This window comes from Dryobates pubescens, chromosome 33, assembly GCF_014839835.1.
Source record: "Dryobates pubescens isolate bDryPub1 chromosome 33, bDryPub1.pri, whole genome shotgun sequence".
Lineage (NCBI taxonomy): Eukaryota > Metazoa > Chordata > Aves > Piciformes > Picidae > Dryobates > Dryobates pubescens.
Window position 1 is genome coordinate 1,888,410 of NC_071644.1, and position 26,026 is coordinate 1,914,435.

Genomic DNA, 26,026 nt, shown 5'->3' on the forward strand with positions numbered 1-26,026 from the left:
AACCTAACAAACCCAAACCCAGCAGGAGAGAGGAATAAATAGGGAGAAACCCAGCAAAAAAAACGGAGGCAGTGTGGGGCTGAGCCCTTTGGGGTTGGTGCTGTTGAAATGTGGATTCAAAACCAAATGTGGACCAAACAAAAAACCCCCAACCCCAAAAGCCTTCCCCCTGCCAAGCCCCCAGCCCCAAAACGAGCTTGGCATTCAATCAGCCTCACTTTTTCCTGGGGGCGGGGGGGGAAGGGAAGGGAAGGGAGGGGTGGGGGGGGGTGACACCCACTCGGCCCCCAGCCCCCCCTGGGGGACACACACACACAATATTAATAATAATAATAATCATAGCAACCCTTAATGACAAGAGGAATAATAAATAAGCCCCTCAGGGAGGAGGAAGAGGGGGGCAGGGGGGGAGGTGGTCTTCATTTGGTGCTTTCAAGTATTTTTTTGGGGGAGGGGGGAGAGGGGGTGTTGAGGTGGGGAGGGGGAGGGAGGGGGGGGGGGGTGTTAACTGGCAGCCCCCCCAGCAGCAGCCCCCTCCTGCAGCCCCAGCAGGCTGTAGGCGATGCGCTTCTGGTGCCCCGGCAGCCGCACGCCGATCTTCTTGATGTCCCTGGCAAGGAAGGACAGCAGGCTTGGGGATGGACAGATGGACACGGCCTGCCCCCACCCCCCACCCAGGATGGATCCTGACCTTTCCCCCCCCACCCCCCAGCCCTCCCCAGATGGATCCTGGCCATGGAATGTGTGGTTTTGTCCCAGCCTCCCATCCCTTGGGTCAGGGAAGTGGTTTCCGTTCCCAGCACATCCCTGCCCCCACGGGAGGTGGAGGAGGTGGTGTGGGGACAGCAAGGGGCTGGGGTGGGGATGGTGAGGGGACAGCATGGAGATACCACGGGGACAGTATGAGGATACCATGGAGATACTACAGGGATGCCATGGGGATACCATGGGGACAGTACAAGGACAACATGGAGACACCACAGGGATACCATGGAGATACCATGGGGACAGTATGAGGACACCATGGAGATACCATGGGGACAGTACAAGGACAGCATGGAGATACCACAGGGATGCCATGGGGATAGTATGAGGACACCATGGAGATACCATGGGGACAGTACAAGGACAGCATGGAGATACCACAGGGATGCCATGGGGATAGTATGAGGACACCATGGAGATACCACAGGGATGCCATGGGGATACCATGGGGACAGTACAGGGACACCATGGAGATACCACAGGGATACCATGGGGACAGTACAGGGACACCATGGAGATACCACAGGGATGCCATGGGGATACCATGGGGACAGTACAGGGACACCATGGAGATACCACAGGGATACCATGGGGACAGTACAGGGACACCATGGAGATACCACAGGGATACCATGGGGACAGTACAGGGACACCATGGAGATACCACAGGGGTGCCATGGGGATACCATGGGGACAGTACAGGGACACTACAGGGACAGTATGAGGATACTGAGGGACAGCATGGGGATGCCATAGGGACAGTATGAGGACACCATGAAGATACCATGGGGATACAGGGGACACTACAGGGACAGTATGAGGATACCGAGGGACAGCATGGGAACACCATGGGGACAGTATGAGGACACCATGAAGACTCCATGGCTACAGGTGGTAGTTTTAGGCTGTACCTGTACTGTCCTCATGGTGTCTCCATGGCATCTCCACCACACTACAGTATGGGGACTCCATGGGGACAGCATGGGGACACCATGGGGATACGGTGGGGACACTGGGAACAGCATTAAGATACCCCTGGGGACAGTATGGGGATGCTATGAGAACAGCATGGGGACACCAGGGATGCAGTATGGGGAATCCATGGGGACAGCATGTGGATACCATGGGGACAGTATGGGGACAGCATAGGGAAACCATGGGGACAACATAGAGACACCAAGGGAACACCATGGAGATAACCATGAGGACAGCATGGTGACAGTATGGGGACATCATGGGTGCAGTATGGGGGCTCCATGGGCACAGCATGTGGATACCATGGGGACACTATAGGAACATCCTAGGGACACCATGGGGACAGTATGGGAAAAGTATGGGGACATCAGGAGAACACCAGGGGGACAGTATGAAGACCCTATGGGAACACCATGAGGGCACCATGAAGTTAGGATGGGAACAGTATGTGGACACCATGGGGACAGCATGAGGATAACAAGGGGACAGCATGTGGGATACCCCAGGGTCACTATGGGGACAGAATGGGGACATGGACTCACTCAGTGGTCATCTGCAGGACCTTCTCAATGGTGCTGTAGCCTGAGGCCATGAAGTGCTCTGTGTACTGCGGCATGCGGATGGACTCCAACCACTCGGGGACGGAGCGGAAGGGGACCCCCTCCGAGCCACTGGTGCTGGGCAGGCGGATGGAGACCCTGGGTGGGGGCAAGGGGGGGTGTGAGGGACTCGGTGGGTGGGGGGAAATGGTGCAGAAATGGGAGGAGGGGGTGTGCAAAAACTGATGGGGAAATGGAAGGGTGGGAAAAAAGAGGCAGAAGCAGAAAGAGGTGGAAAAAATGAAGATGGCAATGGAGGGAGGCAAAAAAAGTGAGGTGGAAAATACAGAGCAGGGATGGAAGGGTGAAAAACATGAAGCGAAAATGGGAGGGTGCAAAAAGTGACCCAGACATGGAAGGAAGCAAAAAGTGGCCCAGAAATGGGAGGAAGCAAAAAGTGGCCCAGAAATGGAAGGGTGAAAGAAATGACCCAGAAATAGAGGGGTGCAAAAAGTGACCCTGAAATGGGAGGGTACAAAAAGATACCCAGAAATGGGAGGGTGCAAAAAGTGACCCTGAAATGGGAGGGTGCAAAAGGTGACCCAGCAATGGGAGGGTGCAAAAAGTGACCCAGAAATGGGAGGGTGCAAAAAGGGACCCAGCAATGGGAGGGTGCAAAAAGTGACCCAGCAATGGGAGGGTGCAAAAAGAGACCCAGCAATGGGAGGGTGCAAAAAGTGACCCAGAACTGGGAGGGTGCAAAAAGAGACCCAGCAATGGGAGGGTGCAAAAAGAGACCCAGCAATGGGAGGGTGCAAAAAGAGACCCAGAAATGGGAGGGTGCAAAAAGTGACCCAGCAATGGGAGGGTGCAAAAAGAGACCCAGCAATGGGAGGGTGCAAAAAGAGACCCAGAAATGGGAGGGTGCAAAAAGTGATCCAGAAATGGGAGGGTGCAAAAGGAGACCCAGAAATGGGAGGGTACAAAAAGATACCCAGAAATGGGAGGGTGCAAAAAGTGACCCTGAAATGGGAGGGTCAAAGAAATGACCCAGAAATAGAGGGGTGCAAAAAGTGACCCAGAAATGGGAGGGTGCAAAAGGTGACCCAGAAATGGGAGGATGCAAAAAGAGACCCAGAAATGAGAGGGTGCAAAAAGAGACCCAGCAATGGGAGGGTGCAAAAAGATACCCAGAAATGGGAGGGTGCAAAAAGAGACCCAGAAATGGGAGGGTGCAAAAAGAGACCCAGCAATGGGAGGGTGCAAAAGGTGACCCAGCAATGGGAGGGTGCAAAAAGAGACCCAGCAATGGGAGGGTGCAAAAAGAGACCCAGCAATGGGAAGGTGCAAAAAGAGACCCAGAAATGGGAGGGTGCAAAAAGTGACCCAGAAATGGGAGGGTGCAAAAAGAGACCCAGCAAAGGGAGGGTGCAAAAAGAGACCCAGAAATGGGAGGGTGCAAAATACAAGGCAAGAAGAGAAGGATGCCTAAAGTGGTGCAGTAATCAAAGGATGGAAAAAATGATGCAGAAATGCAAGGGTGCAAGAACCATGCAGAAATGGGAGGGTGCAAAAGTGATGCAGGGATAAAACACCACCCCAGAAACGATGCAGGATTGGAAAGATGATGCAGAAATCAAAGGATGCAAAAGAGAATGCAAAGGTGCAGAAAATGATGCAAGGAAAGTTTGATGTGGAAATACACAGATGCAAAACAACCAAGCATGGAAAGGTGCAAAAATAATGCAGAAGTGGAGGGATGGATAAAGAGAGGCAGAAATGCAGAGATGCAAACACTAACATGGACCTGGAATGGTGGAAAAAAATGAGGCAAAATGGAAAGTGAAGCACAAAAGCAGCAGCAGTGCTCAGCTGCAGAGCTGCATCAAAGGTGCACAAAGCAAGGGCCAGAGCTTGGTGCAAAGGGAATTGGGAAAGCAAAAAATGTAACTGGGTAGTGCCAATAAAGAAAAAGGAGCAGGGGAATGGAGTGCCCAGGAGGGAAGAGGGAGAGGAGAGAGGCAGAGGGAGGCAAAAATGGGAACTGCAACAAATGAGGCAAGAATGGCAAAAAAGCAAGAACTGGAGTGGGCTGCTGGGGGAGAAAAAGCTGAAGTGTGGGGGTGGAAAGAGGGAGGAGAGAAGAGGAGAGGGCTGAGGGGTGAGGAATGCAAAGGGCTGGGAAAGATGTAAGAGGAGAAAGTGGCAACATTGGTTAAAGGAGCACAGTGCAAAGGGGTGAGAAGAGAGAGTTGCAGACAGCAAGGCAGGAGAGCAGAGATGTGCAATAAATGCAGTAAGAATGCAAGGTGCAAGCAGCAGTGCGAGAATGGCAACCTGCAACAGCAGTCAGAAGTGGAGAGAGGCAAAAAGGAGCACAGGAAAGCTGAGGTGCACCAAAGCCTGCAGGAGTGCAAAGCTGCAAGGATACAGATGGGAAAATCAACCCTGCAAGGGTGCAAAAAGCAATGTGAGAATGCAAAGGTGCCCAGGAGCAGGTGGGAGTGCAAAGTTGCAAAGATGCAGATGCAAAATGGAGCAGAAGAATGCAAGCTTGCCCAAAAGATCCTAAAAGGAGCACAGATGCCACAAGCAGTACAGGAATGCAGAGATGCAGTAAAGAGTGCAGGAATGCAGAGGTGCAGTAAAGAGCACAGGAATGCAGAGGTGCAAAGGGCACCAGGAAAATGCAGTGATGCAGAAAGCAACCTGAGAACACTGAGATGCAAGAAGGAGTACAAGAATGCAGCCCCCAATGCAAATACCTGCAAAGGTGCAAAGAAGCTCAAGAGCAAGCAAGAGTGCAAGGCTGCAGAGATGCAAAAAAAGAGGAGAAGAAGAAGAAATGGTTTGCCCAAGAGATGACAAGGAAGCCTGGGATGCCAAAAGCAGCGCAAGAATGCAGAGGTGCAAAAGGCACCATGAAAGTGCAGTGGTGCAGAAAGCAATCTGAGAACCTGCAAACGTGTAAACCCCAATGCAAATACCTGCAAAGGTGCAAAGCAGCTCAGGAGCACGCAAGAGTGCAAAGGTGCAAGGCTGCAGAGGTGCAAAACCCAAGAGAAAAAAATTGCAGAGAGGCAAAAATGCCATGCAAAAGGCCAAGCAAGGATTCAAAGAAGCAATAAAAAGCAAGGCTGTAAAGGAGTGATGCAAGAACACCAAGACGCAACCACAGAAGCAAAAATAGAAGCAAAGCTGCCAAAAGCAACAGCAAGATGTCAGAGGTGCCCCAGAACATGCAAAAGTGCAGAGGTGCAAGAAGCAATGTGAGGACAGCAAGGTGCCAGAAGCAGTGCAGGAATGCAAAGGAGCCATCAGGAAGTGCAAGAAAGGAGAGATGCAAAACCCAACACAAGAATGCAAAGGTAAAGAGAAGGATCCAGAAAGCAAGGCAAAGATGCAAAAGGTGCATGAGAGCACGTGAGAATGCAAAGGTGCAAGGATGCAAGGGTGCAAAACCAGCACAAAAAAGCAAAGATTCAGCAAGAAGAAAGCTGCCAAAAGCCAGGCAAGAATGGAGAGAAGCAATGAGGTGCAGGGCGGCAGAGGTGCAAGAAGTGAGGCAAGGAAATGCTGACACACGAAAAATGATGCAATGACAGAAGCAAAGCTGGCAAAAGCAATGGGAAAATGCAGGGTTGCCCAAGAGCACGCAGAAGTGCAGAGGTGCAAGACTGCAAGGATGCAAAAAGCAGCGTGAGAGCAGCAAGGTGCCAGCAGCAGGGCAAGGATGCAAAGGAGCCACCAAGAAGTGCAAGAAACTAGGCATAAATAGCAGCAAAGATGATAAAAGCAAGAGGGAAACACAGAGGTGCCCAAGAGCATCCAAAGTGCAGAGATGCAAGGCTGCAGGGATGCAAAAATCAATGTGAGAGCAGCAAGGTGCCAGCAGCAGGGCAAGAATGCAAAGGAGGCACCAAGAAGTGCAAGGAACTATGCAAAGATAGCAGCAAAGCTGCTAAAAGCAATGGGGAAATGCAGAACATGCAAAAGTGCAGAGGTGCAAGACTGCAAGGATGCAGAGCAAGGTGAGAGCAGCAAGGTGCCAACAGCAGGGCAAGGATGCAAAGGGGGCACCAAGAAGTGCAAGAAACGATGCAAAACCAGCAGCAAAGCTGCTAAAAGCAACAACAAAACACAGAGGTGCCCAAGAGCATGAAAAGTGCAGAGGTGCAAGACTGCAGGGATGCAAAAATCAACATGAGAGCAGCAAGGTGCCAGCAGCAGGGCAAGGATGCAAAGGAGGCACCAAGATGTGCAAGAAATGATGCAAAACCAGCAGCAAAGATGCTAAAAGCAACAGCAAAACACAGAAGTACCGACGAGCATGGAAAGTGCAGAGGTGCAAGACTGCAAGGATGCAGAGCAAGGTGAGAGCAGCAAGGGGCCAGCAGCAGGGCAAGGATGCAAAGGAGGCACCAAGACATGCAAGAAGTGATGCAAAACCAGCAGCAAAGATGAGGAAATGCAGAGGTGCCTAAGAGCACGCAGAAGTGCAGAGATGCAAGGCTGCAGGGCTGCAAAAATCAGTGTGAGAGCAGCAAGGTGCCAGCAGCAGCGCAGGGACGCAAAGGAGCCACCCAGACGTGCAAGAACCGATGCAAACGTAGCAGCAAAGATGCCCAAAGCAGCAACAAAATGCAGAGGTGCCCAAGAACATGCAAAAGTGCAGAGATGCAAGGCTGCAGGGATGCAAAAACCAATGTGAGAGCAGCAAGGTGCCAGCAGCAGCGCGGGGACGCAAAGGAGCCACCCAGACGTGCAAGAACCGATGCAAACCCAGCAGCGAGGCTGCCAAGAGCAACAGCACAACGGTGCTCAGGAGGGAGCACACACACCTCCCTCCTCTCTTCCTCCTCTTCCCACCACCCCCTCACCCTCCTCCCAGCCCTGCCCCTCTCCACATCTCACCGAGGGTCGAAGTCTGCCAGGGCCTTGAGGGACTCGGGGGCTCGGATCAGCTTGTCCAGGATGCTGACGATGTCGGCGAACTTGGGGCGCCGCGCGCGCTCCTGCAGCCAGCACTGCAGCATCAGCTGGTAGATGGCAGAGGGGCAGTCCAAGGGGGCAGGCAGGCGGAAGCCCTCGTTGATCACCTTCATCACCTAGGAGGAGGAGGAAGTTGGGTGATGTTTTTCTCCCCCTCCCCCCCCCAAGAAAAGCTGTCTGTCTGTCTGTCTGTCTGCAAGAGGAATCACAGAATGTCAGGGGCTGGAAGGGACCTCCAGAGAGCATCCAGTCCAAGCCCCCTGCCACACAGGAACTGCTCACACAGGAACTCTGCTCACACAGGAACTCACCCAGGCAGGTCTTGAATATCTCCAGAGAGGGAGACTCCACAACCCCCCTGGGCAGCCTGCTCCAGGGCTCTGGCACCCTCACAGGGAAATAATTCTTCCTCCTGTTTCCATGGCACTTCCTCTGCCTCAGCTTCCACCACTGCCCCTGGTGCTGGCATTGGGCATCCCCCAGCAGAGCCTGGCTCCAGCCTCTGGGCACTCACCCTGCACATCTTTATCAACAGCAATGAGGTCACCCTCAGGCTTCTCTTCTCCAAGCTACAGAGCCCTCAGCTCCCTCAGGCTCTCCTCATAAGGAAGATGTTCCACTGCCTTCATCATCCTCATGGCTCTGCTGGACTCTCTCAAGCAGTCCCCCGAGGTCCTTCTTGAACTGAGGGGCCCAGGACTGGACACAATACTCCAGATGTGGCCTCACCAGTGCAGAGTAGAGGGGGAGGAGAACCTCTCTTGACCTACTGGTCACAGCCCTTCTAATCCACCCCAGGATGCCCTTGGCCTTCTTGGCCACCAGAGCACATTGCTGGCTCATGGTCAACCTTACATCCACCAGGACTCCAGGTCCCTTTCCCCTTCTCTGCTCTCCAGCAGCTCAGTCCCCAACCTATCCTGGTGCATGGAGTTGTTCCTTCCCAGGTGCCAGACCCTCCACTTGCCCTTGTTGAGCTTCATCACATTTCTCCCTGCCCAGCTCTCAGCCTGTCCAAGCCTCACTGAATGGCAGCACAACCTTCTTTACCCTGCTACGAAGGGGTGGGGGTGGGGTTGTGTTGCTCTCCTGCTTTGAGGGCCATTGGGTGATGAATGAAGGCAAGAATCCATTGCCATACAGCAGCAAGAGTCCACAGATGCAGAGAATCTCAGAAGTCCTCTCAGAAGTCCTTTAGTATTGGTGGAACACTGGCACAGGGAGGTGCTCCAGGTCCCTTCCCTGGAGGTGTCTGCAGCCAGGCTGGAGGTGGCTGTGAGCAACCTGCTGTGGTGTGAGGTGTCCCTGTCCATGGCAGGGGGGTTGGAAGTGGCTGAGCCTTGAGGTCCTTTCCAGCCCTGACAGTTCTGTGATTCTATGATCTAGTTGGGCATGTCCCTTCTGACTGCAGGGAGCTTGGACTGGATGAGATGAGAGATTTCTAAGGGTGTCAGGGAGGGATAGGCCTGGGGGGGGATGGAGCAAAACTAGAAATGGGGAGATTGAGATTGGATGTGAGGAAGAAGTTGTTCCCCAGGAGGGTGGTGAGAGCCTGGCACAGGTTGCCCAGGGAGGTGGTGGAAGCCTCCTGCCTGGAGGTGTTTGCAGCCAGGCTGGAGGTGGCTGTGAGCAACCTGATTTAGTTGATAACAATATTAAACAGTACAGGTCCCAGTACAGAGCCCTGAGGGACACAGAGCCCTGGAGCAGGCTGCCCAGAGAGGCTGTGGAGTCGTCTCCTCTGGAGCCTTTCCAGCCCCATCTGGATGTGTTCCTGTGTGACTTGTGCTGGATTCCATGCTCCTGCTCTGGCAGGGGGGTTGGTCTCAAGGATCTCTGGAGGTCCCCTCCAACCCCTAACATCCTCTGATCTGTGACCCTGTGAGCCTAATCTCCCTGCAGACAGCAGGGGCAGCTGCAGCTGGCCTCTGAGAATCATGCAATGGTTTGGGTCGGAGAAGACCTTTAAGAGCATCCCCTCCAAGCTCTGAGTCTGACTCTGGCAAGGTCCCTTCCAGCCCCTCACATGCTGTGGGCAGGGGTGGAGGGGGGGTTGCTCACCTCATGGTTGGAGAGCTCCCAGTAGGGCCTCTCTCCGTAGGACATCACCTCCCACATGACGATGCCGTAGCTCCAGACGTCGCTGGCCGAGGTGAACTTGCGGTAGGAGATGGCTTCGGGAGCTGTCCAGCGGATGGGGATCTTCCCCCCCTGCAGAGACATCCAGGTCAGCACTGCACACCCTCCCCCCACAAAAAACAACCCCCAGCCCAGCTTTGGACAACCACCCAGGGGTAGTTCTGGGCTGATGCCCAGCAAAATGTCCCAGAGACTGAGCAGGAAAGTTGTAGAATGCAAATAAATTACCAGAGGAAGATGGGATGGGATGGGATGGGATGGGATGGGATGGGATGGGATGGGATGGGATGGGATGGGATGGGATGGGATGGGATGGGATGGGATGGGATGGGATGGGATGGGATGGGATAGACCAGACCAGACCAGGTTGGAAGAGACCTTCAAGATCATCGCGTCCAACCTATCACCCAACTCTATCTAATCAACTAACCCATGGCACCAAGCACCCCATCAAGTCTCCTCCTCAACACCTCCAGGGATGGGGACTCCACCACCTCCCTGGGCAGCACATCCCAATGGCCAATCTCTCTTGCTGGGAAGAATTTCTTCCTCACCTCCAGCCTGAACCTCCCCTGGCACAGCTTGAGACCGTGTCCTCTTGTTCTGGTGCTGGGTGCCTGGGAGGAGAGCCCAACCCCCACCTGGCTCCAACCTCCCTTCAGGGAGTTGCAGAGAGCAAGAAGGTCTCCCCTGAGCCTCCTCTTCTGCAGGCTAAGCAACCCCAGCTCCCTCAGCCTCTCCTCCCAGGGCTGTGCTCCAGACCCCTCCCCAGCTTTGTTGCCCTTCTCTGGACACCTTCCAGCAGCTCAACCTCTTTCCTGACCTGAGGAGCCCAGAACTGGACACAGGACTCCAGGTGTGGCCTGAGCAGTGCTGAGCACAGGGCACAAGGACTTCCCTGCTCCTGCTGGCCACACTCTTCCTGATGCAGGCCAGGATGCTATTGGCCCTCTTGGCCACCTGGGCACACTGCTGGCTCATGTTCAGCCTACTATCAACCACTACCCCCAGTTCCCTTTCTGCCTGGCTGCTCTCAGCCACTCTGCCCCCAGCCTGTAGCTCTGCCTGGGGTTGCTGTGGCCAAAGTGCAGACCCTGACACTTGGATGTGTTCAATCTCCTGCCCTTGGCCCCTGCCCATCTGCCCAGCCTGGCAAGGTCCCTCTGCAGAGCCTCTCTACCCTCCAGCAGCTCAACTCCTGCCCCAAATAGATCATAAATAAAGCTAAGGTCCAAACAATCCCAGTGGTCTGATAACTAACTTAAAATTAGTTGTATAAATTAACTCTCCTCTCTCTTTTTGGCTTCTTTGCTCTAGCAGATACCAGCTGGGAGCTTCTGCTTGGCTGCTGCTGACCTTGGCTGTGTTCTTGTTGGGGCTAAGTACTGACAAGCTACTCTCTGCTCTTCCCTCTCTTGTCCTGTGTACAGCAGGGAAGAGAGGGAAGAGGAGGAAGCTGTTGGTAACCTCCTGGTTTTGTCCAGGGGAGGTTCTTGTGCTGCTTATAGATTGTAAATCCCTGTAAATATGTTTTGTGCATATTCACTGCAGTCCATAGCTCTAGATTAGAATCACAGAACTGTCAGGGTTGGAAGGGGCCTCAAGGCTCAGCCAGCTCCAACCCCCTGCCATGGGCAGGGACACCTCACACTCCAGCAGGTTGCTCACAGCCACCTCCAGCCTGGCTGCAAACACCTCCAGGCAGGAGGCTTCCACCACCTCCCTGGGCAGCCTGTGCCAGGCTCTCACCACCCTCCTGGCCAACAACTTCTTCTTAACATCTAACCTGAACCTACCCATTTCTAGCTTTGCTCCATCCCCCCCAGTCCTATCACTCCCTGACACCCTCAAAAGTCCCTCCCCAGCTTTCTTGCAGCCCCCTGCAGATCCTGGAAGGCCACAATATGTTCTCCTTGGAGCCTTCTCTTCTCCAGCCTGCACAACCCCAACTCCCTCAGGCTGTGCTCACAGCAGAGCAGCTCCAGCCCTCTGCTCCTCTTCATGGCCCTTCTCTGGACATCTTCCAGCACCTCCAGATCCTTCCTGGCACAGAGGCTCCAGAACTGGACACAGAGCTCCAGCTGTGGTCTCAGCTGAGCAGAGCAGAGGGGCAGAATCCCCTCCCTGGCCCTGCTGGCTGTGCTTCTCCTGCTGCAGGTTGCAGCCTGGCTTGTAACCAGAGCTTCCTTCGCTTCCACCTGAGCTGCTCTGGCAGTTTTATTTTGGGGGTTAATCTCAACCCACCACACCCCCATTGGTGGCACTTACACTGGTGGTGTAGGTGGCTTCAGGGTCATCTTCCAACACCCTGGAGAGGCCAAAATCTGACACCTTGCAGACCAGGTTGCTGTTGACCAGGATGTTCCTGGCTGCCAGGTCCCGGTGGACGTAGTTCATGTTGGCCAAGTACTTCATGCCAGCAGCGATGCCCCTCAGCATCCCCACCAGCTGGATGACACCAAACTCCCCTTCTTTTTCCTGGGGAGAAGGGGAGAATCACAGAATTGGCAGGGTTGGAAGGGACCTCAAGGATCAGCCAGTTCCACCCCCCCTACCACGGGCAGGGACAGAATACAGAATTAACCAGGTCGGAAAAGACCTTTGAGACCTCCGAGTCCAACCTCTCACCCAACACCATCCAATCAACTCAGCCACGGCACCAAGTGCCTCATCCAGGCTCCTCTTAAGCATTTCCAGTGATGGTGACTCCATCACCTCCCTGGGCAGCACATTCCTGGGCTGGTGGGACACCTCATCCAGCCTGGCCTTGGACACCACCAGGCAGGGAGCATCCTCCCTGTGTCCCAGTCTCTCACCAGCCTCACTGTCAAGAATCATCTCCAGCTCAAAGCCTTTGTTCCTCACCCTGTCACCCCCAGCCCTTGTCAGAAGTCCCTCCCCAGCCCTTAACAGACAAAGCAGCTAAGAGAAGTCCTGAGCATCACAAGCAGCATCCCTGCACCAAAGCCCTTAGCAGAAGTTTCTAGCAGCCCTAACCCCCCCAAGCCAGCTTAGAGCTTGGAGTGGCTGCTTTTATGCTCTTGGTTATCAATCACTTAAAGCAACAGAGCCCAGCCCTTACCATAGAACCACAGAATTGGCAGGGGTGGAAGGGACCTCAAGGCTCAGCCAGCTCCAACCCCCTGCCATGGGCAGGGACACCTCACACCACAGCAGGTTGCTCACAGCCACCTCCAGCCTGGCTGCAAACACCTCCAGGCAGGAGGCTTCCACCACCTCCCTGGGCAGCCTGTGCCAGGCTCTCACCACCCTCATGGGCAACAACTTCTTCCTAGCTTCCAATCTCAATCTCCCCACTTCTAGTTCTGCTCCATCCTTCCCAGTCCTATCCCTCCCTGACACCCTCAAAAGTCCCTCCCCAGCTTTCTTGCAGCCCCTTTCAGGTACTGCAAGGCCACAATGAGGTCTCCTGGGAGCCTTCTCCTCTCCAGCCTGCACAACCCCAACTCCCTCAGGCTGTGCTCACAGCAGAGCAGCTCCAGCCCTCTGCTCCTCCTCGTGGCCCTTCCCTGGACACCTTCCAAGCTCCAATCCCACCTCTGGTCCCATGGTGGGGGTTTGGTTGGCTGCCCCAGGCAGGAATCCCTGCCCCAGGCCCGGGGATGTTGTCTCCACGCTTCACCTACCCGCAGGAATTTATCCAGGGCGCCGTTCTCCATGTACTCTGTGATGATCATGAAGGGCTTGTCTGGACAACAGAAAGGTCCAAACCAGGGTCAAAATCCTCTACAAAATCCCTCAAACAAAAAACCAAACCAAACCAAACCAAATCCCCCCCCTCAAACTGTCCCCCCAAAATCCAACTCTGCCCCCTCCAAGCTCTCACCCACCTGAAAAAAAAAACCCAACCAAAAAACCACCTCCAAAGTTCCCCAGCTGACCCCAAATACCCAAAGCTTCCCACCCTCAACCCCCCAAACTCCCCCAGAACAGCCCCCAGCAAGAGCTCAAAACCCAACTCCCCTCCCCTAAAAAAACCCCAAGCCCCCCAAAGGTCACAACCTCCCCCTAAACCCCAACCCTTTGAGCCCCCCCAAAGATCTCCACAAACCCCACCCCTAAAGCCCTCAAAACCATCTGAAACCCTTCCATCCACCAACCCCCCCCAAAAAACCCTCCCAACACCCCCAAATCCTCAAACCCATAGGCCCCCAACCCCCTCCAGGGTTGCTCCCAGCCCCTGGAGTGGTTTTGGGGTGCTCTTTGGGGGGCCATGGGGTTGGGGGTGTTTTCTGGGGGGAGCCATGGGGGTACTCTGGAGGGCCATGGGGGTCCTTTGAGGAGAGCCATGGGGGTGCTCTGGAGCACCATGGGGTGCTCTGAGGAGCGCCATGGGGGTGGTTTTTGGAGGGGCATGGGGATGCTCTGAGGAGGGCTATGGGGGTGCACTGAGGAGGGCCATGGGGTGCTCTGAGGAGGGCCAGGGGGGTGCTTTCAGGAGGGCCATGGGGGTGCTCTGAGGAGGGCCCAGGGGCGTGCTCTGAGGAGGGCCAGGGGGGTGCTCTGAGGAGGGTCAGGGGGGTGCCCTGAGGAGGGCCAGGGGGGTGCTCTGAGGAGGGCTATGGGGTTGCCCTGAGGAGGGCCAGGGGATGCTCTGAGGAGGGCCAGGGGATGCTCTGAGGAGGGCCAGGGGGGTGCTCTGAGGAGGGCCATGGGGATGCTCTGAGGAGGGCCATGGGGGGTGCTCTGAGGAGGGCCAGGGGATGCTCTGGAGGGCCAGGGGGGTGCTCTGAGGAGGGCCAGGGGGGTGCCCTGAGGAGGGCCAGGGGATGCTCTGAGGAGGGCCAGGGGGGTGCCCTGAGGAGGGCCAGGGGATGCTCTGGAGGGCCAGGGGGGTGTTTGTTTTCTGGTGGGGGGTCCCCAGAGGCCACTCACGCTTGGAGACGACCCCTTCCAGGCGGATGATGTTGTGGTGGCAGAACTGCCCCATGATGGTGGCCTCGCTCAGGAAGTCCACCCTCTGCTTCTCCGTGTAGCCAACCTTCAAGGTCTTGATGGCCACCGGCACCTCCTTCTTGCCACGCTTCAAGGTGCCTTTGTAGACCTCTCCAAACTCACCTGCCCAGGAGAGGAGGAGGATGTTGGACCTCCACCCACCCCTGGTGCAGTTTTGTTTGGGGGTGGGGGGCGGTGTCATGAAGGTGCCAAAGCCACCCCCGGCCCTACCGGCGCCGATGACCTTCTGGCGAGTGATGGAGGCTGGAGGGATCTCGGTGGTGAACTTGAGCATGGCTTGGTTGGGGTCCTCGTAGGTGTGGGGGTCGACGTAGGTCTTGAGGGGCTTCAGCTGGTCTGTGGGGTGGGGGTGAGGTGGTGTTGGGGGGGGTGGGGGTGGTCAGCACCCAGCTCACCCTCCCGAGCCATCCCTGCTGACCTCCCCCAGCCCCTGGCTCACCTGACTTGGAGAAGTAGACATCCTCAGCAGACTGCCGCGGCCGCGACCTCCTCTTCCTGCAGAAAGGCCATGGGTTGGCCCCAGAAAATCATCCCTCAGCCACACTTGGGGTGGGGAAATGGGATGTGGGGGAGGCCTGGGGGGGCCTTCATCTCCTTACCGCCGGAGCACGTAGAGGAGAGCACCCAAGAGCAGGAGGACGAAGAGGACCCCGGTGACGGAGCCGCTGATGACAGCGGCAGAGGTCGCAGCCTCAGCACCTGTGGGGACGATTCGAGGTGGGGGTTGGGGTGAGCCATGCACCCCCTGGGCCCCAGCCCACCCCAAAATCCTGCCCCTGGCCTCGGTCCTCACCCTCGGGCAGGGTCTCGAACTCGTGCTGGGGGCTGTAGGCGCCGTGGCCGTCGGCGGTGAGAGCCTGGACCCGCACCAGGTAGGCAGTGGCAGGGGACAGCTTGGGCAGGGTGACAGAGGAGCCCTCGCAGCGCAGCACGGAGTAGCTGTTCTCATCCACCTGCAGACAGCAGCCAGGGTGACACGGGTGGGGGGGCACGGGGGGGGGTAGAAGTGACAGGGATAGGAGTAGGAACAGAGGTGACAGGGATGGAGGGGTGGCAGGGATGGAGGGGTGGCAGGGATGGAGGGGTGGCAGGGATGGGGGCAAGGATGGAGAGGTGACACGGATGGGGGCAAGGATTGAGGTGACAGATAGGAGGGACATGGCTGGAGGTGACGCAGATGAGGGCAAGGATGAAGGTGACATGGATGGAGAGGTGACATGGATGGAGAGGTGACATGGATAGGAGTAGGAATAGAAGTGACATGGATGGAGGGGTGACACAGATGGAGGGGTGACACAGATGGAGGGATGACAGGGATGGAGGGGTGGCATGGAGGGGTGGCATGGAGGGGGGCAAGGATGGAAGTCACATGAATGAGGGGGACAGGGGGCTGGGTTTGGGGGTGCTGGGCTGAAGTGGTGACATGGGACTGACCTTCTTGCTGTAGGTGACCTCATACTTCCAGACCCGACTCTGCTGCCGGGGTGGCACCGTCCAGGAGAGGATCAGGCTGGTGGCTGTCCGTCCATCCAGGCTCACCGATGTCACCCGGGGTGGCTCTGATGTGGGGACACCAGGATGTCATGGAGGCGTCCCCATGGGGGATAGGGACGTCATGGAAGTGTCTCCATGATGGACACTATGAAAGCTTCCCCATGGGAGGCAGATATGTCATGGAAGTGTCTCCATGATGGACATGACAGAGGCTTCCCCATGAGGGATGGAGATGTCATGGAGCTGTCTCCATGATGGACACCATGGAAGCTTCCCCATGGGGGACAGAGATGTCATGGAGGTGTCTCCATGATGGACATCATAGAGGATTCCACTTGGGGGGCAGGGAAATCCTGGAGGGTTCCCCACAGGGGCCAGGGACATCCTGGGGGTGTCTCCATGATGGACATCATAGAAGCTTCCCCATGGGGGACAGAGATGTCACAGAGGTGTCTGCATGACGGACACCATAGAAACTTCCCCATTGGAGATGTCATGGAGCTGTCTCCATGATGGACACCATGGAAGCTTCCCCATGGGGGACAGAGATGTCATGGAGCTGTCTCCATGATGGACACCATGGAAGCTTCACCATGGGGGACAGAGATGTCATGGAGCTGTCTCCATGATGGACACCATGGAAGCTTCACCATGGGGGACAGAGATGTCATGGAGGTGTCTCCATGATGGACATCATGGAGGATTCCACTTGGGGGGCAAGGAAATCCTGGAGGGTTCCCCACAGGGGCCAGGGACATCCTGGAGGTGTCTCCATGATGGACACCATGGAAGCTTCCCCATGGGGGCCAGGGACATCATGGAGGTGTCTCCACGGTGGCCAGCAGGGAAGCGCCCCACGGGGGGTAGGGATGCCGCGCGCGGTGCCGGCGGCGCCGCACCTGTCTGGTTGACGCTGATGGTGGTGGCGGCCAGGCTGCGCCGGGGGCTGCACGGGGACACGCCGTTCAGCGCCTCCACCGTGAAGGTGTAGTTGACGTGGGGCTCCAGGTCGGTGACGGTGACGGCGGTGGCGGTGAGGCCGTGGGGGGGCCGCGAGTAGCGCAGCCCCGGCTCGCAGGGCCGGCACTCCCCGCTCTCAGGCCAGCACTGCTCGCAGCTGACCGCGTAGGAGACGTCCTCACGGCCACCGCTGTCGGCCGGCGGCGACCACCGCAGCTGCACCGCCGCCCCCAGCCCCACGGCCGTCAGGCCCTGGGGGGCGGAAGGGGGACCTGCAGTGGGGTAGAGAGCACAGGGAGGGTCAGAGGAGGGATGGACAGGAGGGGAAGAGAGCACAGAGGGGGCTCAGGAGGGATGGACAGGGGGATAGAGAGCACAGAGGAGGTTCAGAGGAGGGATGGACAGGGGGATAGAGAGCACAGAGGGGGCTCAGAGGAGGGATGGACAGGGGGATAGAGAGCACAGAGGGGGCTCAGGAGGGATGGACAGGGTGGGCAGAGAGCACAGAGGAGGTTCAGAGGAGGGATGGACAGGGGGATAGCACAGAGGGGGCTCAGAAGGGATGGACAGGGTGGGCAGAGAGCACAGAGGGGGCTCAGGAGGGATGGACAGGGTGGGCAGAGAGCACAGAGGAGGTTCAGAGGAGGGATGGACAGGGGGACAGAGAGCACAGAGGGGGCTCAGGAGGGATGGACAGGGTGGGCAGAGAGCACAGAGGGGGCTCAGGAGGGATGGACAGGGGGATAGAGAGCACAGAGGGGGCTCAGGAGGGATGGACAGGGGGATAGCACAGAGGGGGCTCAGGAGGGATGGACAGGGTGGGCAGAGAGCACAGAGGAGGTTCAGAGGAGGGATGGACAGGGGGATAGAGAGCACAGAGGGGGCTCAGGAGGGATGGACAGGGTGGGCAGAGAGCACAGAGGGGGCTCAGGAGGGATGGACAGGGTTGTGCATTGGTTCCCCCCCAGATGAATGTCACTTACGTGTGCAGGGGTCGCTGGGGGGGTCGGAGAGGGCACGGAAGAAGCCATCCTGGCAGGGGCAGGAAGCAGCAGCGGCCAGGGAGGGCACAGTGTTGGCAGGGCAGGGCTGGCACTCATCTGTGGACACCCCTGCCTTGAAGGAGCCAGGAGGGCAGGCTGGAGGGGACACACAGAGAGTGACACAGTGAGACCCCCGATCCCCCCTGCAGCAGCCCCAGCTGGGGGAGCCAGGGGTGTCGAGCCCCAGTTTAACCACCCCCAATCCCAATTCCCCCCAAATCCCCTCTCATCCCAATTTACTCCCTTCCCATTCCCATCTACCTTCCCCAATCCCAATTTGTTCCCCATCCCAGTTTAACCTCTCCCCATTCCAATTTACTCCCACCCCATTAACCCTTCCCAAATCCCAGTTCACCCCCTCCCAATCCCACTTTACCATCCCTCCATACTAATCTACCTCCCCAACCCCAATTTACCTGCTCCAAATCCCAATTCACCCCCATCCCAATTTTACCCCTAATCCAAATTTACACTCCTCCCATCCCAATTTAACCCCCTCCAAATTCCAGTTCACCCTCTTAAATCCCAGTTTGCCCCTCTCAAATCCATATCCCTTCCCCATCCTAATTCAGTCCCCTCCCAATCCCTATTTACCTTCTCCCCACCCCAACTCATGCCCCAAATCCTGATTTACCCCAACCAAATCACTATTTACCCCCCCCAGTTCCAATTTACCCCCTCCCAAGCCCAGTTTACCCTCCCAAATCCCCTTCTAACCCCTCCCCAATCCCAGTTTACCCCCTCCCAATCCCCATTTACTCCTTCCTGCTCCCAGTTTCCCCCCTCCTGCTCCCAATTTCCCCATTTAGATCCCCATTTACCCCTCCCTAATCCAAATGCACTCCCTCCTTAATCCAAATTTACCCCCAAATACCAATTTCTCCTCTTCCCACCCTATTTCCCACTTCCCCTCCAAATCCCCATCTCCCTCCTTCCCATCCCATTTCCCCCCCTTCCCATCTCAAATTTCCCTCTCTCACCCCAATTCCCCCTTCCCATCCCAATTTCCCCTTCTCACCCCAACTCCACCCCTCTCAATCCCACTTCCCCTTCAAATCCCTGTTTCCCCCCTTCCCATCCCATTTCCCCCCCAATCCTCATTCCCCCCTTCCCATCCCATTTCCCATTCCCCCCTTCCCACCCCATTTCTCCCCCAATCCCCATTCCCCCCTTCCCACCCCATTTCTCCCCCAATCCCCATTCCCCCCTTCCCATCCCACTTTCCCCCTTCCCAGCCCATTTCCCTAATCCCCATTCCCCATTCCCCCCCTTCCTACCCCATTTTTCCCCTTCCCATCCCATCTTTCCCCACAATTCCCCATTCTCTCCCTTCCCATCCCATTTCCCCACTCAAATCCCCATTTCCCCAATTCCCACCCCCCCTTTCCCGTCCCCCCCACAATTCCCCATTCTCCCCCTTCCCATCCCATTTCCCCCACTCCCCCATCGCAACCTCCCCCCGCGCCTCCCCTCGGCCCTACCTTGGCAGCTGTCCCCGTGCCCGCTGTAGCCCTGCTGGCAGAGGCAGCGCCCGATGGGCACCAGCCACTCGCCGTCGGCGTTGCAGTGCAGGGTGGGCTCCCGCTCGGCCACCGCCCGCTCCACGCAGCTGCCCTTCACCTCGGCCAGCGCCTGCGAGTCGGGGCCGGCCACGGTGGCCGGGAAGGTGGCCATGCCCCGCACCACCGCCGGGCACTGCTGGTAGTAGACCCTGACGGAGAGCAGCGCCACGCAGGCGCCCAGGTCCTGGAAAGCCAGGTAGAAGCCTTTCTTCCGGAGGGGTCCCACCGAGCGCACCTCCACGTTCAGCTTCACGTTGCGAGCCGCGAAGTCCTCCTGCACGGTGATCTCGTCGGGGGCGATGGTGTCGATCTTCTTGAACTGCCGCTTCTGGAAGTTGGTGCCGTAATCCACGTCGGATTCGGCGTAGTAGAGGTTGAAGGTCTCCTTGCAGGAGCCGCTGCCGGCCGCGGGGAAGCTGTTGCAGTCGCGGACGGTGAACTGCAGCTCGATGAAGATGCGCTGGGCCACCCCGCGGTAGATCCAGTTGGTGCGCAGCCAGTTCTCCTGCTCGCCCTCCAGCACGTTGCACACCGAGTAGATGTAGATCAAGGAGTCGTTGAAGGCGTTCTGCAGCAGGTCCCACTGACCACCCAGGGACAGAGGATGCACAGCCTCATCTCATGGCCTTGTGGTTGTTCCCCACCTCCATCCCCATGGCTGTCCCCCACCTCCATCCCCATGACTGTCCCCATCTCCATCCCCATGGCTGTCCCCCACCTCCACCCTGCTTTGGCAAAGGGTTTGGACTCAATGATCTCTGGAGGTCCCTTCCAACCTCCAACACTCTGATTTTGTGATCCCTATGGGTGTCCCTGTCCCCATGGAGGATCCCAGCACCATCCCAACAGAGGTCTCCATCCCAAGGAACATACCCACCCCAGCAGACATCTCCATCCCCATGGTTGTCCCCATCCCCAAGGATGTCACTGTCCCCATGGATCTCTCCAACCCAGTCCCCCATGGATGTCTCCATCCCAGTGCATGGTCCCATGGAGGTCTCCATTCCCATGGACACCCTCACTGCCATGCAGGTCCTCATCTCCATGCATGTTCCCATCCTTATGGAGGTTCCCATCCCCATGGAACTCCCCCCTGGATGTCCCCACGCCCAGGGATGTCCCCACCCTGGCTGGGCCGGGGGGGCAGCGGCGCCCAGGGGCTCACCCCTTTGCCGTAGGGGTGTGTGAGCCACCCCAGCTCCCCCTGCGCCTTGGCGAAGTCCAGCAGCACCACTGTGGGGAGAGAAGGAGGCTGTCAGTGGAGTCAGCACGAAGCCTGGGAGATGCTACCAGGAGCCACAGAAGGCTCCAGGACATGCAGGTGCCACCAACACACCCCTTAGACCCACGGATGTCCCTTGGAACCAAAGATGTTCCTGGGGCCCACAGGTGGCCCCAGGATCCACAGATGTCCCTGAGACTCATGGATCCCATGGATGACCCTGGAACCCACAGGTGTCCCACAGCACCCATATCTGGACCCATGGATGTCCCCAGGACCCATGGATGTCCCTGGGTCCCACAGATGTCCCACAGGACCCACAGGTGCCCCTGGGACCCCTGGATGTCCCTGGGTCCCACAGATGTCCCACAGGACCCACAGGTGCCCCTGGGACCCCTGGATGTCCCTGGGACCCACAGATGTCCCATAGGGCCTACAGGTGCCCCTGGGACCCATGGATGTCCCACAAGGACCCACAGGTGCCCCTGGGACCCATGGATGTCCCCAGAATCCATGGGACCCACAGATCCTCACAGACATCCCTAGGACCTACAAACCCTTCCAGGACTCACAGACACTTCCAGGACCCACAGGCACCCCTTGGACCCACAGACTCCCCTATTCCCAACAGGTTCCCGCGGAGACCCCCCCTGAGAAGCCCCCCAGGGTGCCCCCAGAAGAGGGGAACCGAGGCTGAGTTTGGTCCGCGCCGAGCGGCGGCGGGGCAGACCTGCCGGGACATGCTGGGCGAGGGCGGCGGCCAGATCCGGAGAGGAAGAGGAGGCTGAGGAAGGCCAGGAGGGAGGGAGCCCCCCCCCTCGGTGAATCACCCCCCAGGAATGTGCCCGGACGCCCGGGTTCATGGCATGGGTCCCAGCGGGACTGGGAGAGTTTCAGGGACTTCTGCCCCCCCCGCTAGGCTCCTCCGCTGAGAGCGGGCGAGCTCCTGACATGCCCCAGGAGGGTACAGGCTGGGCAGAGAGGGGCCCCCAGCAACCTGGTCTGGGGGGGGGGGACACAGACACGTGGCTCCGTTATCACCCCCCCGTGCCGTGCCCGGGGTCAGGAAGGATGCCGGGGCGGATATCCCTGCGCGGATATCCCTGCGCGGATATCCCTGCGCTCTGTGCCTGGAAATCCCCCCCCGGAATGCTGCCGGAGAGCGGAAAGCCGGCGGGAGGCTGGCGCGTGAGAAGAGCTGGCGGGGGGGCTCAGAGGGGGCATCCCCCCCGCCCTGTGTCCCCCCAACCCCGGGGCCCCGGTGGGGGTGAGTCAGAGGAGGAACCTGGGGCTGTGGCTGTTGAGTCAAGGGGTGCAGCACCCAGGGGTGTGCCCCCGCCTGGGGCCACCGATGCTGGTGGCTTCTGCAGTGCCACCAGCGTCTGCACCCCCATCCCTGATGCCATCTGTGCCCCTCTGCCGTTGCCATCATCATCATCACCACCACCACCATCCCCACTGACACCAACAGCGTGGCTGTCACCACCACCTCCTGAGGAACACCTCTGGTGCCTTCACCATTCCCCATCACCATCGCTGCCCCCAGCCCCCACAACGCTCTCCCCTTCCTGGGCCATATCTCCATTGCCACCTCCAGCTCCAGCCTCACCTCCACCTGCAACCCTCCCTGCGGCCCCTCCTGCCCCCCTGCTTCAATCTGCAGCCCCAGCACCACCCTGCAGCCCCTGCACCACTGCTATCACTGCCCCCATCTGCATCGGTGCTGCTGTTGCCATCACCATCATCATCACCATCATCATCATCACCATCACCATCACCACCACTGTGCTCCACATCTCCATTCCCATCCCTGCCTACATCCTTGTCCCTCTCCCCAGCTGCATCTTCCCCCTCATCCCAACCCCATCCCAACCCCAGTCCTGTCCCCATCCCTATCTTACTCTGCATCCCAAAGTGAATCCCAGGTCCATCCCCTCCCATTCCCATCCCGATGTGAATCTCAATCCCAATCCAAATCCCAATCCCATTCCTCCTCCCTCTTCCCCTCCCCACCCTCAGGGACTCCCCAAACCTCCAGCCAGGCTGTGCAGGATCCACCTGGAGCCCCAGCACCCTCCAGCCTCCCCATCCCACTGGATCTGGCCCTTTCCCAGCCCTGGGAAGCAGCTCCCCCCGTACCTAACCCCCACCCAACCCCCAGCACTTTCTCTTTCTCTCGCTCCCAAATCCCAGCGTTTCCAGCATTCCTTCCGGGACTCAGCACTTGAGGAACACATCCTGAATCCCACAGCCACACCGGCCCACTCGGGGGGGGGCAAGCAAGAGGTCAGTCCCCTCCACCTTCCCCCCCAGTGCTTCCCAAACCCTCACTTTCAGGTTTTTCACCCCCCTTTTATCCTTTTTTTTTGGGGTGGTGCTGTGTGGAATTTTCCAATCCAACCCCCCCCCCCCCGGCTCCAACTCAATTGATCCGGGGGGGGCCGGATGCTTTCCCAGCTCTCCCTGGAAAAGCCATGGAAGCAGCCCCCTGGATGGACTTGTTTGGAGACTGACAGAAAAGGGAGACTTTTCCCCCTTGCTTTTTAAACTCTTCCCTAAAGCCAGCCCAAACCCCAGCCCAAATCCCAGCCCAAACCTCCAGCCCAAACCTCCAGCCCAAATCTCAGCCCAAACCCCAGCCCAAATCCCAGCCCAAACCCCAGCCCGAACTTCAGCCCAAAGCCCAGCCTGAACCGCAGCCCAAATCCCAGCCCAAACTTCAGACCAAACTTCAGCCCAAAGCCCAGCCCGAACTCCAGCCCAAAGCCCAGCCCGAACTCCAGCCCAAACTCCAGCACAAACCCCAGCTCAAACTTCAGACCAAACCCCAGCACAAACCCCAGCTCAAACTCCAGCCCGAACCCCAGCACAAACCCCAGCTCAAACTTCAAACCAAACCCCAGCCTGAATCCCAGACCAAAGCCCAACCCAAATTTCAGACCAAATCCCAGCCCGAACCCCAGCCCGAACTCCAGCCCAAACCCCAGCTCGAACTTCAGCACAAACCCCAGCCCGAATCCCAGACCAAAGCCCAACCCAAATTTCAGACCAAACCCCAGCCCAAAGTCCAGCCCGAACCCCAGTCCGAACTGCAGCCCGAACTGCAGCCCAAAGCCCAGCCCAAAGCCCAGCCCAAAGCCCAGCTCTGCAAGGTGGCGGCCGGGATGCCGCTTGTTTTTCCCAGGAATTTGGGGGTTTTCCTGACATTGTTTCCAGCTCTGCCGGCCGGATCCTGCCCGGCCCAGCGCCGGCAAGGGCACGGACTCCAGTTTAGGGTCACTTCTCTCTTTTTTTGGGGGGGTGTTTTTATTAATCCACCCCATTTTGGGGGGGAAGGTTGGGGGGGGGAGACCGGCCGGGACGCAGCTGCGCTGCGGGAGCCGAGCGCTCGGCAGGGGGAAACTTGCCCCAAACTCTTCCTTTTCTCTCTGTTTTACCTTTTCCCCCCGCATTTGACCATTCCCCCCCCCTATCTTACCTTTCCCCCCCTCATTTTAGCTCCCCCCCCTTCTACCTCCCCTCCTTCGAACTTCCCCCCCCTTTAAAACTTTTTTCCCCCCTTTAAAACTTTTTCCCCCCCTTTTAAAACTTTTTTCACCCTTTTAAACTTTTTCCTTTTTCACCTTTTGCCTTTTCTTAACTTTCCTCCCTCCCTTTAAAACCTTCCCCCCCCATTTTAACTTCCCCCCCATTCTACTTTTTTCCTCCCCATTTTATTCCCCCCCCTTGAGCTTGTTCCCCCCTCTTCCCCTCCCGTCCTTTTAACTTACTTTTTCCTGCTTTTCTAACCTTTCTCCTGATTTTTTAACCTTTTTCCCCCTATTTTAACCTCCCCCCCCCAGTTTCAACCTTCCCCCCACACACACCCTCCAGCACCCCGCGATCCGCACCCATGGGGTGCCCCTTCTTTTCTCGTCCCCCCACTTTCAGTGAGGTTTCCTCACCCCCTCTCTAACCTCTCAACCCCTCCCAAACCTTACCCCAACCCCCACCCCCCTCAGCACCCTCTCTGTGCCCCTCCCCGAGCACCCCAAGAAGGGAGGGGGGGTTGGGGTGCCCCTCTCTCCCCTTCCCCCCCCCCCCAAAACTCACCTTCCTCAGCTGCCAGGGGGGTGAGGGCGGTGAGGAGGAGGATGAAGGCCGGGAGGGTGCCCGCCATGGCGGGGGGGGCTGTTGTTGGGGTGCACCCCAGAAGCGGCGGCACCCAGCGCTGTGGGGTGTGTGGGGCTGAGCACCCCGCTCCTGTTCATTCATGCCCCGAGTGATGTCACCGCGGCACGCCCGCTCTTAAAGGGGCCGCGGCCGCTCCCGCACCCGCCCGGACGGCACTGCCAGGCCCCGGCCAAGAGGCACTTTGAAGCGGGGCGGGGGGGGTGTCTAAGAGGGTGGGTTTGGGGATAGGGGGGCTGCGTGCGTGGGTTCAGAGCCGTCACACCCCCATAGCTCTGGCCCCGAAGGGGTTAAACACCCCCTCCCCCCCGCAACCCCCTGCCCTCCCCTTTCATTCATGAAGCGGCGTGGGAAGGGAGAAAGGGGCGGCAGCCAATGGCGGCAGGGGGGCGGGGACAAGCCGCTACTACCGGCCCCGCCCCCCGCCCACCATGTGGGTACTGGGTGGGGGGTGGGGAGGCTGTTTCGAGGGGTGCTGCCCGACCCCCGCGCCAGAAATCAGCTTTTGCCGCCTTAAAAACGCTGCCGGGGTGCGGCTGGCTGCGGAGGAGGGGGCGGCGGGGGCTGGATCGAGCCCCAGCACCCCAAATCCCACAGCACCCCCCCCCGAAATCCTCCGTCACCCACAGCACCCCAAATCCTGCATCATCCATAGCACCCCAAAGCAATCCCGCAGCTCCTGCAGCACCCCAACTCCTTCCCAAGCACCATCTGCAGCACCCCAAATCCCCAGCACCCCCAGCCTCCAGCACCCCACATCCCACAGGGTCTGCAGCACCCCATCCCCATGGTTCCATTGCGCCTCAGAGGCCTCTGCAGCCCAAATCCCCTCGCCCCAAAGCACCCCAAATCCCCCAGCACCCCAAATCCTGCTGCACTCCCATGCCCCCAATCCCACTGCACCCCAAATCCCCAAACACCCCCATCCCCATCAGCCTCAGAACCCCAACTCTTGCAGCACCCCCAGCACCCCAAATCCCATAGCACCCTAAGTCCCCCAGCACCCCAAATCCCTCAGAACCTCAACTCCTGCAGGCTCTGCAGCACCCCAAATCCCCCAGCACCCCAAATCCCCCAGCACCCCAGATCCCTCCATACCCCCTCAAAACCTCAACTCCTGCAGGCTCTGCAGCACCCCAACCCCCTCAGTGCCCCCACCCCCGTCACCCCATGCACCCCGAATCAGCA

General features: G+C 58.1%; 1 protein-coding gene across 1 annotated transcript; it reads right to left on the reverse strand.

The window, feature by feature from the left end:
* Positions 1-494: 494 nt before the first annotated feature.
* EPHA2 (EPH receptor A2) lies at positions 495-24,842 on the reverse strand. The gene is made up of 17 exons (XM_054175774.1): positions 24,761-24,842; positions 20,612-20,679; positions 19,366-20,029; positions 17,825-17,980; positions 16,781-17,113; positions 15,822-15,946; positions 15,181-15,340; positions 14,987-15,086; positions 14,827-14,882; positions 14,598-14,723; positions 14,307-14,489; positions 13,058-13,119; positions 11,679-11,888; positions 9,333-9,482; positions 7,194-7,387; positions 2,283-2,438; positions 495-610 (listed from the first exon to the last, which is right to left on the reverse strand). Exons 1-17 carry the CDS (start codon positions 24,825-24,827, stop codon positions 505-507), a joined length of 2,916 nt encoding a protein of 971 aa, XP_054031749.1. The 5' UTR covers positions 24,828-24,842; the 3' UTR covers positions 495-504.
* Between the last annotated feature and the right edge of the window lie 1,184 nt (positions 24,843-26,026).

Bases quoted from the DNA above. Each gene is read 5' to 3' on its own strand.
- EPHA2 (XM_054175774.1), bottom strand. From the start codon at position 24,827: ATGGCGGGCACCCTCCCGGCCTTCATCCTCCTCCTCACCGCCCTCACC. The intron at 15,087-15,180 runs GTGAGGACCGAG...TCGTCCCCACAG, and splicing joins GTTCGAGACCCTGCCCGAGG to GTGCTGAGGCTGCGACCTCT. The intron at 611-2,282 runs GTGAGTCCATGT...CTTCCTTGCCAG, and splicing joins GTCCTGCAGATGACCACTGA to GGACATCAAGAAGATCGGCG.